At 36.9% G+C, this 17,123-nt stretch overlaps 1 protein-coding gene across 2 annotated transcripts in view; it reads right to left on the bottom strand.

Annotated features, from left to right (window-relative positions):
* PRKD1 (protein kinase D1) overlaps window positions 1-17,123 on the bottom strand; it is a gene marked incomplete at both ends in the record, with an annotated part of 334,107 nt that overhangs the window by 61,940 nt on the left and 255,044 nt on the right. The window contains one exon of one of the 2 annotated variants that reach the window (XM_082853994.1): window positions 9,347-9,370. The exons of the other annotated variant lie outside the window; for it this stretch is intronic. Coding sequence (XP_082710120.1) covers window positions 9,347-9,370 — 24 coding nt within the window. The remainder of the gene's footprint in view (window positions 1-9,346; window positions 9,371-17,123) is intronic. 2 annotated transcript variants of the gene reach the window in all.

The following is a 17,123-nucleotide window of genomic DNA, read 5'->3' as shown; positions in this document are numbered from 1 at the left end:
TGAATCAAAGAGAAATAGAAAAGTAGAGAACACTTTAGTGTACGTGTTGACATCACTTTTTGGACTCCTCATTTTTGGGACTCTTTTTGGTCTTAATCATAAGCTCCTAAGGGAAGGACACAATAAGCTCCTAAGGGAAGGACAACGTCTTAATCATGTTTGTCCTCTGTTAATGGGAAGAAGTGCCTGGTAAAGATAAGTAATAAGCATTGCTTGAACTAAACAAAAATGAATGTCTTCAAGCAATAAATGCATGCAAATAATGGATGAGACATTTCAATAGAGGTGTTCAAAATACAGACTGTTAATATAAGCTTTTAAAAAAATTTAGTATTACATGCACTGTAACATTGACACACTTGCTCTACAGGGTTTCAATTTTAAGTGAGTACAATTGACTAAGGAATGTTTTCCACTGGAACTGTTCTCTGTACTTGTCTACCTGCTCCTCGTCCCGACTTGGCATCTCCAACATGAAAACAAAATCTGTCAGAACCCTTTTGCTCTGGAAAGAGGACAGGTGGCAAGCTCAAATATCAATAATACCTGTAGGCTGCTAATACTAATGGGTGTCAGGGATGCAATAGAGAATGGTGGAGACTACAGTAAATCGGAGAGGACAGGCTCGGTTGAAAAGGGATGGATCAAAGACTGCTAATGGCTGTGAGTATGAAAGCCCTATGTTTCCTGACCTCTTAGTTTTGCAAAAGAAGCAGAAGATCTAGTTGCTTTATGAAATAACTCTATTTCTCGACATTAGCGACTCTGAAAAAATTCTGAAACGTTGTGCCAGTCAACTGATTTGGGGAATAAATCTGGTCATGGGGAGTCTGAGACCTCTGAACTGGATCATGACATAAAACACTTTCTATAACCTTTGTAGGTGCCAGATTCTTTTCATAGCACTTTACATTCATCAACTCATTTAAACCTCATGACCACCAGGTTTTTTAAAGATAAGGAAACTGAATCATAGAGAGACTACATCATTTGCCCAAGATCGCACAGCCTGTAGAAGCAGAACTATGAACAAAGGTATTCTTTTTTTTTTTTTTTTTGCGGTACATGGGCCTCTCACTGTTGTGGCCTCTCCTGTTGCGGAGCACAGGCTCTGGACGCACAGGCTCAGTGGCCATGGCTCACGGGCCCAGCCGCTCCGCGGCATGTGGGATCTTCCTGGACCGGAGCACGAACCCGTGTCCCCTGCATCGGCAGGTGGACTCTCAACCACTGTGCCACCAGGGAAGCCCCAGGTATTCTTGTTCCAGATGATAATAATGATTCCTCTCTTTATAGCCTCTCCCAGTCCTCACATCCCCTGGTTTTATGCTAATATAAAAATAGAAAGTATTTTCTTCCCTTCATTTAAGTCATGAAGGAACAGTTCACAGGAAACAAGAAAAATCAAGTAATAGTATGTTCTACTTGCCAAAATGCAAAGTGAAAATATTGTGAACCCCTTAACCTTGACCTACAGAAGAGACTTTCAAGCGACTTGTCTGTGCCCAGAGGATAGCATCTGAGTCATGCATGTTTTCTAGAACATAATGATTAGCGTAATACACAGCCTCTATTGTATAAGTATCACTCAGTTGCCTGCCAACTTTCATGTTCAGGTGCTGTTATGCTTAAAAGATACCAGCACAGCTATGTGAAACACAGCCAACCAAACATTAATCTTTTATTCTAGAAGTTTTAAGATCTAGCATTTTTTGATTATCAAAGAACTGTGCAGAATAGCACCTTGTAACAGTTTGCTCCTACTGCCATCCAGATGGATCTATGCAATTTAACAAGTGCTTACTGGGACAAATCCTACCTAAAGGCTCAAGTCAGATGCTACAGGACATACAAGGACCAGTAAATAACAGTCTCTGTGCCCAATGAGTTTACTATTCAATAGAATTCTGGACACAATATAACTGTTACTATCAACAACATGTGCTCTTCCCTTCTATAGGCATAGATGGTTCTGTCTCATTCTTCAGATTCCAGGTCATATATCACCTTCTCCAGGACACCTCCAGATCACCTCACTTCCTGCCCACATCCCCTCCGCTCTGTGGTACTCTCTGGCACATCATCATGTCCCCTCCAGAGCCATTACTGCAGAGCACAACTATCTTATTTACCTCTTTGTTTATTAGGTTTTTACTGTCTCCCTTCAGTAGAATATAAGTTCCATGAGAAGGGGAACTTGACAATTTTGTTCATCACTGTATCACCAACTTCTGGAATACTGCCTCACACAGAATAAGTGCCCATATGTATGAAGGTTCGAAGAAAAGATAAACCACTTCCATGATGGAGATAAAGGGGTCATTCAGAAAAGGAGTTTCCTGAAGAAGAGGCATTGGGTGTGGATCCTGAAGTGAGTCTTGCCATGCAATGACTATGTTGACTATTATTAGCAGTTAAAATTATGTTTAGGACAACTCAGTCCTCCTAATCTTCAGACTGCCTAGAGATTTCTTTTATATGCTCTGAAACCTGTTTATCCCACTTGGAAATGATTATCGAATGCCACCCATTGTCACTGCTAGTAAAACATGGCTGTGAATGCTTAGTCTGAGGCTATTTTACAAAGCAAAAAAGAAACAATCGACTTCTGTCAACAACACTGAGATGAATATTTCACCTCAGACATGGGGAGTCCAGGATTTCCCAGCACAGAGCAGTTCTTGGGCAACAGACAAGTTTGAAGACCCCTGGGAATTGAGGTTCACATACGAACATGCGAACATGGCATGTTGCCATGCCCTGTAGTTCGCTGAGTAGAGGTACGGTGTTTGGCGAGTTTTAAATTGTTCAGTGCTATTCTGTTACAATTCTGATTCTACAGGCCTTGAACTACCTGCCAAGTGTTCCAGATAAATGAGTTTGGTTCCTCAGTTGGATACCCTAAATATGTAGCATAAATAAAATCTAATCAACACCTTTTCATAACAGTGAAAAGGACTGCCACAGAGCAGAAATAAAAAAAAGTGTGCCCCCTGCTTAGTGGTGATGGATGCTGTTTTACAGTGGAGAATCCATTGTTAATGTTTGCAGCAATTTGTGAAAGATTTCATAGTAACAACATATATAATCTCTTATTAAAAATACACGGTGATCTGGATTTGCTGAGTGCTGAAGCAGTCTTAGAAGTTACATTAACTTTTATACTGCCTCACTCTTCTTAAGTAAACAGAAATGAAGGATAAAGGAACCTTACTATTTTCTTAAGCAATCCACCTTTTCCAGGGAAAGCACTAGACCCTTGGAGAACTTGTTACAAATTACAATGCACTGTTCTTTCAAAATGTCAGTTACTGACATCTTCCAAATCTCTGGGTTCCTGGAGGAAAGGGGAGACATAATACAAGTACTGCCTCTCCTTATACTTGAAGGCAATGCAACCTTAACTCCACACACTATACATTCATAAAATAAAAAAGCATTTCCGCTGAGGAAGAAGATAACTCTGCATGTCAACAAGTTGAGGGCTTCGACTGTCATATAGAAAGTGAACTGGAAGGTAAGCAGATCATGTGGAAAATTCAAAAGTGATTTTAGGGACACATATTCTCATGGTATTTAACCTTGACTGAATTGACGGGCGCCTGGCCTCGGTTTACGAGCTAACGGGAAAGCTGAATGAAATAATCTAGAAAGAGATTTTCCCAGCGATTACTGCCTTGGAGCTTAGTAGTCATGATTGGTGAGGAATTTAAGGAGCAGAGACTTAAATTTGACAGGCCTGGCATGACATTAGATGGACACAGATAGCTGCTAAGCAAATGCCTGTTACTGGTAACTGGGTGCGTGGGGGGGGGGGGTTACTTTGCATCTTAAAGCAGAAAGCAATGTTTTGTGTCTTAAGTCATGCCAGTGAAAGTGTTACGGAGGCCAAGGTACCTTCCCGATGTGAGTGCAGGCCCTTCAGAGACTTCACTAAAGATCCATTTGTTCCAAAGACCTGTATGTTTGTAACTGTGGACAAGTGGTACTTGATGTCCTCTTCCCCAGTGGAATTCATGAAGAACTCTCCAGCTGTGTTCGTACTTAGAATTACACACCTGGAAGTCTATGTTCAGAACATGAAATAATAATGTACAGATGACAAGCCAGACAAATTGAATGAAATCAGGCAACAGCTGATTAATAGCACATCAACGAAGGCCTCACACTCTTAATTTTACTGATGGGCTCCTTCCCGACAAACGCACCACTGCACATACTCTTCTGCCTCTCAGGAGGTGGAAAAGTGCCAGTTAAATAATTCTTGGATGTCTTTTCCTCACTGGAAGTATACACTGCCCAGGTTTGAATTTAGAGAACTAGTCTGTACAATCATCAAAAGAAATTTTGCAATATCTGGCTAACGTACTGGATGTCATGGTTCATATTTAAATGGAAAAACGACTTCTTAATTCAGATGAATCACCAGGATTCCTGGAACTCCAGAACACAAGCATAACAATGAAAGTGTCTACCTCTAGATAGACTTTTGCTACTTTGGAAAATATCCTGGTAAATATTTATTGGGCCAGAAATTTCACCATAGTTTCATTAGAAATAACCTTTTTCCCCAGTATTTGCTCATTTGAAAAGAATCTGCCTTAACTATTATAAAGTGTATCAGGATCATACCCAATTACAGATAGGTAATGCAATAGTGGTATTCTCTTGTCTTTACTTATTTATTAATGAACAGAAACAGCAACTGAATGAGTCATTTTGGGGGGAGGTTTTCTAGGAGAGTATGCAGACAAGAGTTCCTTTTACTACAATACTTGTCTGAATTAAATGTGACTCAGGAAACTCTATAAAAATAATAGTGGTTTATGGAAAAGTATTATTTAGAAAATACGCACCCTCACATAAAAAGGTAAACTGAATATCGTCCAAATTTTGTAAAAACTAAAGGATGTGAAGGGTAAACAGTCAAACATAGAGAAAGCTTTTGGAATGAACAATGTATTTCCTAATAATATCTTACTGTAAGGCAGTCTGACTGTTAAGAATTACCAAGAAGACTAGTCTAGAAGCATTTAATTTCACCAAAAAGAAAAGAAAAAAAATTCTCTCTAGAGCCTCTTAACTTCAAAGCTGTAATAGTAAATGCTTCCTTAAAGACATTTAAAAATATTTAAAATAACTTCAGTAAAGTTCTTAAATTTTAAAAAAACTCCATAAGGCCTACTTAACTTAAAAAAATATTGTGTCATCATTGTATCCTGTCGTTGCAAAGGACACCAGTGTCTTTAATTCTGTTTCATTTTCTACCTTGACTTCAGCTCATTTACATCAAGAAAAGACTATTCTCTTGAATCATTTGAAAAGAATATTATGTTTAATCTGCCTACATTGATTTATTTTCAATAGTATTCCATGTAGAGTAAGATAATGAGTGAAAATGTTTTCTCTGTATTAAAATATCAGTATGGGAAAAAGCCATGAAAAACACATGTAAAACTGAAAATATACTTCCATCACAGATTAACAGATAGAGGATTACTATCACAATATATATTCAATTAAAGACCTAAATGTAAGGCCAGACACTATAAAACTCTTAGAAGAAGACACAGGCAGAACACTCTATGACATCAATCACAGCAAGATCCTTTTTGACCCACCTCCTAGAGAAAGGGAAATAAAAACAAAAATAAACAAATGGGACCTAATGAAACTTAAAAGCTTTTGCACAGCAAAGGAAACCATAAACAAGACCAAAAGACAACCCTCAGAATGGGAGAAAATATTTGCAAATGAAGCAACTGACAAAGGATTAATCTCCAAAATATACAAGCAGCTCATGCACCTCAATATCAAAGAAACAAACAACCCAATCCAAAAATGGGCAGAAGACCTAAATAGACATTTCTCCAAAGAAGATATACAGATTGCCAACAAACATATGAAAGGATGCTCAACATCACTAACCATTAGAGAAATGCAAATGAAAACTACAATGAGGTATCACCTCACACCAGTCAGAATGGCCATCATCAAAAAGTCTATAAACAATAAATGCTGGAGAGGGTGTGGAGAAAAGCAAACCCTCTTGCACTGCTGGTGGGAATGTAAATTGATACAGCCACTATGGAGAACAGTATGGAGGTTCCTTAAAAAACTACAAATAGAACTACCATACGACCCAGCAATCCCACTACTGGGCATACACCCTGAGAAAACCATAACTCAAAAAAAGAGTCATGTACCACAGTGTTCACTGTAGCACTATTTACAATAGCCAGGACATGGAAGCAACCTAAGTGTCCATCGACAGATGAATGTATAAAGAAGATGTGGTACATATATGCAGTGGAATATTACTCAGCCATAAAAAGAAACAAAATTGAGTTATTTGTAGTGAGGTGGATGGACCTAGAGTCTGTCATACAGAGTGGAGTAAGTCAGAAAGAGAAAAACAAATACCGTATGCTAACACATATATGTGAATCTAAAAAAAAAGGTTCTCAAGAACCTAGGGGCAGGACAGGAATAAAGATGCAGATGTAGAGAATGGACTTGAGGACACGGGGAGGGGAAGGGTAAGCTGGGAAGAAGTGAGAGGGTGGCATGGACTTATATATACTACTAAATGTAAAATAGATAGCTAGTGGGAAGCAGCCGCATAGCACAGGGAGATCAGCTCAGTGCTTTGTGACCACCTAGAGGGGTGGGATAGGGAGGGTGGGAGGGAGATGCAAGAGGGAGGAGATATGGGGACATATGTATACATATAGCTGATTCACTTTGTTATACAGCAGAAACTAACACAACATTGTAAAGCAATTATACTCCAATAAAGATGTTAAAATTTTTTTTAAGTTTAAAAAATATATATATATATATTCAAAGCAACTCAAAAGAGAAAGAGACAGGCAATTCACCATAGGTGAAATACAGATGTCCAATAAATATATGAAAAGTTGTTTCTCTTCTCCAGTAAAGAAATCATATTTAGGAATAGAAATTATTTTACCTATCTATCAAATTTGTGGAAAAAAAAACCTTTTAAAATACTGATAAAATCGATTGTTGGGAAGGCTATGAGGAAATGGAAACTCTCATACACTGCAGTCAGTGAAGTCATAAATTTAAACTTTTACATCCTTTTAAAGAACTAGTTGGCAAAAAAAAAATGTGTATATTCTTTAGTCTACTTGGCTTCTAAGGATATAACCTACTGGATTCATTCGATAAATACTTACTGAGAAACCTACAAATATGTTTACAAGTGTGCAAAAAATACAGGCAAGGATGCCTATTTCCACATTGTTTAAAAAAAAAAGGAACCAATCTAATCAATAGAGGACATTAAGTAAATTAATATATATCATTGCAATGTAATACCAGAAAGCTTTTACAAAAACACATTTCTTTGTTTCCATAGTGTCCTTTCCTGCAAGTCCATGAGGGCACAGGATTGATCTACACTTGTATACTTTTGCATCCTTGAGTTACAAACCTGAAAATATGAACTCTGACTAGGACATGCTGAACATGGAGCCATGACCAGGTTTCTCAAACAGTTCTGCAACTCACAAACTGTCACTAGAATATTTCTCTGAAATACTGGTCAAATTTTATGAATAATTATCTTCCAGGACATTATAAAGAAAAGAAGAAAAGTTTGTTACCTTTTCAACAAACCAGCTATAAACAACTTCAAGAACAATAGCTTATGCAGAAAATGCATCTTGTTTCCCTCAGGAGCTATCCCGTGAAGGCCTGGCTGCCTTTAAGTTGTACAACTTCCACAGAAAAGCAAACTACCCTTCAGTCCTCTTTTACACCATCTGCTCCGATTTCAGTGCCGGAGAGGGAAGTGGAAAACGCTTCCCGCCCTTTTTTGGCTTTATTCCCAAAGGATAATTTGAAGGGAAAGATACTAGTCCACATCTAAAATTATGTCTGAACGGCACTGTAAATTACAAAATTTAAATTTACAAGAATATCAAAAATTATACTGACCTAGCATTCACCCCAGACTTTTCTAAGTACGGCACATTTTGAACTAGGATAATTTTTCAATCATGGGAATTCACTATTATTGAAGCAGATCTCTTCATTTTACATCTTATGAATCAAGATATCTTGACTTGGGGCTTCCCCAGGGGCGCAGTGGTTGAGAGTCCGCCTGCTGATGCAGGGGACACGGGTTCGTGCCCCGGTCCGGGAAGATCCCACATGCCGCGGAGCGGCTAGGCCGTGAGCTATGGCCGCTGAGCCTGCGTGTCCGTAAACTGTGCTCCGCAACGGGAGAGGCCACAACAAGTGAGAGGCCCGTGTACCGCAAAAAAAAAAAAAAAAAAAAAAAAAAAAAAAAAGATATCTTGACTTGTTAACTTTCTTTAACCCAGAACATGTTCTGGTTGTATTTTGATTTGCTTCCTATCTTAGAGTTACCTTAACAATACCATCTTAGAATGGATACTAATAATGGTATTTGAAATTTACAGTCTCATGAAAGAAAATAACAATACGTCAACTCTCAACTCACCAGAGGTACAGAAATAAGAAAAACGAAACATTAACAAGTCAACTGGTCAAAACAAGTTATCACAAGAAGAGCACTGTTGTATATCCTGCTTTAATGCTTGACTTTTCCATGTTTAGGTTATTAATTGCTTAAGATAGACAAAAGGCCAATTTTGGAGGGGGTCTTACTTAAAACCTTTATGAAGGAAATGTGTGGTTTTCCATATATAATTTCTTCTTGGATTGAGACCTTAATACATACACTAGTACCATCCTTTTAAAAAATAATTAAATAGACTGTGATAATACATTACGGATTCAAAGCTCCTTTCTTGAAAAGTTATAAGTCCTCTTCAGGCAGTCCTTGTTTTGTGCCTTATGGTGCCAACCAAAACTGCTGGATATCAGGATGGTGACCTCACTTGGCACGGTTCTATGGTACCTAGCACCAGGACACAGTTCCAGCATGCACACATTTCAGTTAATATGCTACCAGGTAAAGTGAGTGCTGACTGTGTTCTGTTCTATTCTCAACTGGCCTGCCCAGCTCCATAGAAAAGACACCAATGTTATGGAATCAAGTAATCTGAGGGCAAAATTTTATCTAATAAACCAACTATTGGTCTAATGCCTGCACTGCTCTTTGTCTTCTTGAAGACTGTGAAAACTTAAACAATAACACCAGGAAAAGACAACCACCACCACCACCACCCATGGGCTTTCTGCAGTTCAACAGGTGGGATTCTGAGCTAAATTCTGACCTGAGTATTCTCATAGAGTCAATACAGATGACTGTCTGATGTTTTTATTTAATATTATAATGTTGGTTTGCAAAAGATGGTGAAGCACATTCCTAGGCAGAGTTAGTACCTACCTCAAAGCCAGGACTCACAGGAGACTGAAACATGAAGTCGTAAGAGCAAAAAGCAGACAAAGGTGCAGAAAAGGGGAGACAGAAGACAAGAGAACCGTGTTATTGGAGGAAAGCAATGCATGTTACTCAATAATATTATTAGCAAATAATAGATATATTTTCAAGGAAAAGCAAAATGTGATACTAATCAGTCTTTGTGGCACAGAAACATCTGGGTTAGAAACTACTTTTTAACATTTCAATGGAACTACAGACACTAAGATTGCAAAAAACACAGTTTAAAGTTTTGAGTTGGTAGAGGTAAAGAAAATATCTACTTGTCACAGTGTCAGTGATGAAAGACGGTTCATTCACCTTCTTGAAAATAAATGAGAGTCAGAAAGAAGCATTTTGACCTTTAAGTGAAAGATCAGATTTTCTTCACAATAATTCATACTCTCAATGGAAAAAGAAAGAAAAAGGTCATCAAAGAAATCAAATGTGACATAGTTATCTGCTTGCAGGCAAGAATAAGTTGATGAATAATCAGTATCAGTCAGTGCTTTACAAACCTGAAAAGTCCAATAGTGGGTTAGAGTTTTAATGATAGAAATACGTCTACAGTGTATTCTTTGCTCATTTTAGAGTCTTCGCTGCATATCATTGCTTTCTGTCTGATTTCATTTAAGGTTGAAATATAATTCAAAAGTAGAAAGGTTATGATAAATTTTTTTAAGAGGAGGAGTATCAATGAAAAATCTAAGAAACATTTTGGTTAAGTAGACATGCATCTGGTAATTTATGCTGAATATGTTCTTTTTCATCTCTGTTCCCTCAAGCTTTGTGGGGTAGCTCTATCTGATAACTAGAAATTAAATCAAAACTAAAACACAGTTGACTCTTTTTCTTAACAAAAATGTATGATGGTGTTTTGAAATCCATGATATTTCCAGTGTTGAATAAACATTGCACTTTGAGAAAAATCCTATTATTTGTTCTCTCAGTCCCTGCATCCTAATTTACAATCTACAGCTAACCCATTTTGTCAGAGACTTTGGAAAGGGATGTACATTTAGATTGAGGTTCTGCTAAAATTAACTGTTACCCAGTGATACCAGTTAGACTTCTGGATTAACAGGAAGCATGAGCAGAATTCAGGAGCAACAATTGCTCATTTGGCCAGACCCAAACATGACTTTGGAGGAGAAATTATAACCCTGTTTGAATGTACTTTTATAGAACATTTTCATACAGAGGAGGCAAAGCTTTCCCTTTGCGAGAAGAAATCAAATTTCCTCAATTTCCAAAATAAGATATTATCCTTGTCATCAACATACCTAATATCCAAAGCTCAGGGTTTTCCTCCAGTTTGTAGCCCTGAATGTCTTTATTCTGGGCTATCAGCAGAATTCAATTCCAGCTTAGTGCTGGTTTACTGCACGATATTTGAAGATGGTCTATGCAACATGCATTAATTGACTTATTCCTCTAAGTTACCATTTCTAAAAGTGCATGTTATTTTCCCACTAGGTATTCCTAGGTTTCCTGAGAGAAAGGGATTCCATAGTTGAGTCAGTTTAGGAACACTGATTTCATTATTGCAAGACTTCCGAGAGCCATAACTATGCTTGATGAATATTGTGATGTCCAGTACCTGGATGGACTGAGGAGTACTTCCCAATCTTATTTGACTAGGAGAAGGATTTTTTGCGTAATATTTTATAGCACCATTATTTTAAAGAAAAAATTTTGGGGAACACACACCTCTGTATTTCTCCCTTGCTATCAAATTAGAATCACCAGAAATGTCCATAGGTCGCCAAGAAAAAGAGAGCCACCTATTCCTTTGGTAGTTGGTTGTAATATTTTACTAGAGCTTTGTTTTTACTTTTGTTTTTCCCTTGAAAGAAGATCATATGAATCACAGTCGTGTATCTGTGGTGAAGACTACTGTGGAAAATGTTTATTATGTAAATGATACTACATATATTAGGGTGATGTGGCATATTACTTTCATTTAGCACCCAAAGAATTTATGTTTCCTGTTACTGAATAATGTAATTTCTATAACCCCATTTTCTTTACATTGACTGATAGGAATCTCAGAATTAAATTATTAACTTTTCTGATATAATATTTCATTCTTTTACCACATGACTTGGGATGAAGAAACCTAATGACTTTATAACTTGCTATTGTCATTTTAAAACCTTTTTATTGGGCTTCCCTGGTGGCGCAGTGGTTGAGAATCTGCCTGCCAATGCAGGGGACACAGGTTCGAGCCCTGGTCTGGGAAGATCCCACATGCCGCAGAGCAACTAGGCCCGTGAGCCACAACTACTGAGCCTGCGCGTCTGGAGCCTGTGCTCCGCAACAAGAGAGGCCGCGATAGTGAGAGGCCCGCCGCACCACGAAGAAGAGTGGCCCCCACTTGCCGCGACTAGAGTAAGCCCTCGCACAGAAACGAAGACCCAACACAGTCAAAAATAAATAAATAAATAATTAATTAAGACCACATATTAAAAAAATAAATAAATAAAATCTTTTTATTGAGGTATAATTTATATGGAATAAAGTGCAGAAAATTCTAGGTGTACATATTGATGAGGTTTTACATGCGCATATAAGCATGTAACCTCTACCCAGATCAAGATATAGAATATTTCCAGCATCCAGAAAGGCTCTCTCTTGCTCCCTCTCTAAGTGGGCACCTACGAGGAGCCATTATTCTGATGTCTCTCACCATAAATCAGTTTTTCTGGATTAGAACTTCATACACTGGATTCACAGGCATATAATCTTTTGTGTCTGTTTTTTTTCCCTAAATATTATTTTGTGAGATTCATTTATGTTGCTGAATGAATCAACAGTTCCTCAATTCTATTGCTGTATTGCTGTATACTATTCCATTGTATGACTCTACCACTATTTATTTGTTTCTAGCTTTTAGCTACAATGAATAAAAATGTTAAAACATGCTTGTAACAATACCGTTCACACTGGCACCCCACCAAGGTGAAATACTTAGGTATAAATCTAACAAAATATGAATAAGATCTATATGAGGAAAACTACAAAACTCTGATAAGTGACATAAAAGAGCAAAATAATGGAGAGAGATATACCATGTTCACAGATAGGAAGACTCAATGTTATCAATTTGTCAGTTCTTCCCAACTTGACCTATGGATTCAATGCAATCCCAATCAAAATCTGAGCAAATTATTTTATGGATATCAACAAAGTGATTTTATAGTTTATATGGAGAGGCAAAAGACCCAGAATAGCCAACATGATACTGAAGAAGAAGAATAAAGTTAGAGGACTGATGCTACCCAACTTCAGGACTTACTATAAAGCTATAATAATCAAAACAGTGTGGTATAAGAATGACAAATAGATCAATGAAGTAAAACAGTGAGACCCCAAATAAGCCCCCATAAATACAGTCAACTCACCTTTGACCAAGGAGCAAAGGCAATACAGTGGAGCAAAGATGGTCTCTTCAATAAATGGTGCTGGTGATTCACATGTAAACAAATGAATCTAGACACAGAACTTACAATGAATTAACTTAATTAACTTAAATTAAAAAGTAAATTAATGAAAGTTAATTAAGTTAATTTAAATTAAAAAATTTAACTCTATATGAATCATAGACCTAAATGTAAAACACAACACTATAAAAATCCTAGAAGATAACATAGGAGAAAACCTAGGTGACCCTGGATATGGTGGTGCTTTTTAAAATACATAACCAAAGACATGATCCTTGAAAGAAATAAATGATAAGCTGGATTTCATTAAAATTAAAAACTTCTGCTCTGCAGAAGACAACGTTAAGAGAATTAAAAGACAAGCCACAGACAGGGAGAAAACATTTGCAAAATATTAGCAAAAGACACATCTAACAAAGATTGTTATCCGAAATATACAAAGAACTCTTGGAACTTCCCTGGTGGTCCAGTGGGTGAGATTCCACACTCACAATGCAGGGGGCCTGGGATCAATTCCTGGTCGGGGAACTAGATCCTGCATGTATGCCACAACTAAGAGGTCACATGCCACAACTAAGAGTTTGCATGCCACAACTAAGAAGTCCGCCTGCTGCAACTAAAGATTCCGCATGCTGCAACTAAGACCAGGGGCAGCCAAAATAAATAAATATTAAATAATATATCTATAGACAAAGAACTCTTAAAATTCCACAATAAGAAAACAAACAATCCAATTTGCAAATGGGCCAAAAACCTTAACAAACGTCTTACCAAAAAAGATATACAGATGGCAAATAAGCATGTGAAAAGAAGTTTCACATCATATGTCATCAGGGAAATGCAAACTAAAACAATGAGAAACCACTACACACCTATCAGAACACAAAATCCAAAATAACAACAACACCAAATGCTGACAAGGATGTGCAACGACAGGAACTCTCATTCATTGCTGTGGGAATGCAAAATGGTGCAGCCACTTTGGAAGACAGTTTGGCAGTTCTGACAAAACATAATCTTATCATATGATCCAGCAATTGCACTCCTTGATACTTACTCAAAAGAGCGGAAAACTTATGTTTACACCAAAACCTATACATGGATGCTTACAGCAGCCTTACTCATAACTGGCAAAACGTGGAAGCAACCAAGATGTCCTTTGTTAGGTGAATGGATAAATGAACTGTGGACATCTCGACAATGGAATGTTATTCCACTCTAAAATGAAATGAGCCATCAAGCCATGAAAAGACATGGAGGAAACTTAAGTATGTCCTACTAAGTAAAAGAAGCCAAACTGGAAAGGGTACATACTGTATGATTCCAATTATATGACATTCTGAAAAAGGCAAAACTATAGAGACAGTAAAAAAAATCAGTAGTTGGTAGGGGTTGGCTGGAGGGGAGGAGGGAAGAATAGATGAAGCTAAGAGGACTTTTAGAGCAGTGAAAATATTCTGCATGATACCATAATGATGAATACATGTCATTATGCATTTGTCCAAATCCACAGAATGTACAACACCATGAGTGAACCCTAAAGCAAACCATGGACTTTGGTTGGTTATGATGTGACTGGGTGATTATGATGTGTATGTCAACGTATGTTCACCAGTGTTAGCAAAAGTACCACTCTGGTGAGTGATGGTGATAATGGGGGAGGTTATGCATGTGTGGGTGGCAAGGGGTATATGGGAAATCTCTGTGCCTGCCTTTCAGTTTTACTGTGAACCTAAAACTGCTTTAAAAAAGTGAAGTCTAAAAAATTTTTAGAAATTCTGGTACGTATTTTTAAAAATTAAAAATTAAAAAAAATTCTGGTACATATCTTTCCATGCATGTCTATACACCTTTCTGGTGAATATATACCTAGGAGTAAAACTGCTGAGTCGCATGATATGCATATGTTCAGCTTTAGAAGACAACTGCCAACCGGATTTCCAAAGTTGGTGAACCAATTTATATTCCTAGTAGTAGTGTATGTGAGTTCTAGTTGCTCAATATCTTCACCAATACTTGTTACTGTCAGTTTTTTTCCCCCAACATTAGACATTCTGGTGTACAGATATCTCATTGTAGATTTAAATTTAGACTCTGATAAATAATGATGTAAAATACATTTTCATGTTTATTGGCTGTCTTCTTTTGTAAAGTGCCATTCAAGTACTTTGCCTGTATCTTAAATAAGGTTGTCTGTCTTTTCAACTTTTATAGATGTTCTTTATACATTTGGATATGACTCTTTTACAAGATATATATACATATTATATACACTGAAAATATCTTTTCCCATTCTGTGACTTGCTTTTCCACCCTTTTAATGGTATATTTTGCTGAAAATAATTTGTTAATTTTAATGATGCCCAATTTACCAATATTTTTCTTTTGTCATCAGTGATTTGAGTCCTATTTGAAAAAGGTTTTCGTGACCCAAGTTACTGTAGATACTCTTGTATGTTATCCCCTAGAAGCTCCTAATCTACCTAGGATTTATTTTGTATATGGTATAAGGTAAGGTCAAGATTCATATTTTCCATATAGATATCCCATTGGTTCCAGAAGTATTTGTTGAAAAAAACCATCCTTTTCTCACAGCAGTGGTACTGTTGTCATAACTTAGTTGGCCTGTATATGCGCATAGTTTCTGGACTCCTTCTATTCTGTTTCATTGGTTTATTTTCTGTTCTGGTGTAATACCACATTGTCTTCACTACGCCTTATGATATGTTTGGAAATTCTCCAGCTTTGTTCTACATCAAGGGTTCTCAAACTCAGCACTACTGACATTTTGAGCCAGCTACTTCTTTGTTTGGGGGCTGTCCTGTACATTGACCTCTCTGTGATTTCCTTATTTCTGAGACATTTGTCCCTCAAATCCTGGTTGCCTTGGTTGCTCCCAGGTACCTTTAAATATTGTTTTGTTATGTTCTGTTATACTGTATTCAGCTTTTATAATTGTCCCTTACAGGAGAGTGGTCTGATACAAGCTTCTTCATAGCTAGGAGCAGAAGTTCTGGAACAGATTATTAACTTTTTTGCCTAAGACTAAGCCTTGTATAACATGATTTCAAATGGCTTTAACTCTTCCCAAACACCACAAGAACATCTGCAAATTTTTTAAAAAGATGAGATGATTTTTAAAAAGATCTAGATGATAAACAGAGATATTATAGGATCATTTAATCTTGACTTCTCCTATACAATTGTCTAAAAGTTTATAAAACTGATATAATCTTAATAAGTATACTTATACATAATGAAACAACATATTAGTGTGTCCTCCTTAAGTAACTACTGAGTTTTTCTTGTTTCCTTCTAACATAGGTGATGATGTACAAAAAGATATACACCCTTGCAGAGCTCTTATGCCATAAATTGCCTACATTTTGGATTTTCTCAAAAAAGGACTGCATCATGATTGGAATAATGGATACAGTTTAGTGCCGAAGTTGATGACAGACAAAGCTTGTCATAAGATCTATGTTGTTATACTTTTTTTTCTATGTTAGCAGCAGTATAGAAATCCAAGACTCAATTTATTTGCCAGAAATGGGTAAATTAATAGAATTACCAGTATTTTAATCCATATGTGAAATGGTGATTTTCCAGTCAAAATAGGCAATCAAGTGTTGAACAGAAAAATCATTTTCTTACATTTGGCAGAAAATCTATACTTATTGCAGACTTGCAACATGGGTGGTCTAATGGCATTACTTAGCAATGCCATCTTAATATAGACCATCATCCTTTTCAGAAATGGAAAATATTGTTTATTGTATACGGACTAAAAGGTTTTACTATCATTACCATAATGTTACCTTTGACTAGGCATTCACTATAACCTTTAAACTATAGTTACTGGCCTTTTATGTTTTGCACAGGGATGAAAAGAGACATATTAGCTGCACTCCGAGCATGCAAAGAGAGACATACAGGCACCCCACAGGGGCAAAAAGTGCTATGATGAATGTAAAACGTGCATTTGAGAGCCAATGTGTCACCAACACTATTACCAAAGGCATTTTTCATTTAAAGGTTACCCATAGGGCATTTTATATAAGGTTATGAAAGTTCATAATAACATTTTTCGAAGTATCCTGTGGCCCCAATATTTTCTCACCTCATAAATATATGATTTGATCAAACTTTTGTAAGCATTCTTGGCAGATATAGTTAAAATATGATTTTTAAAATGTATTTTTAAAACATTTTTAAGCATTCTACTACAAAAAAATTCCGTTCAGCAATAAAGTGCTAATGAATTTCAACATCTGATGTACAATATAGCTTGTAATCAAGTA

Source organism: Leucopleurus acutus, assembly GCF_964270905.1.
Source record: "Leucopleurus acutus genome assembly, chromosome: 1".
In the NCBI taxonomy this organism is placed as follows: domain Eukaryota; kingdom Metazoa; phylum Chordata; class Mammalia; order Artiodactyla; family Delphinidae; genus Leucopleurus; species Leucopleurus acutus.
Note: the sequence above shows the minus strand (reverse complement) of the source record. Positions and strands in the feature narration are given on the sequence as shown.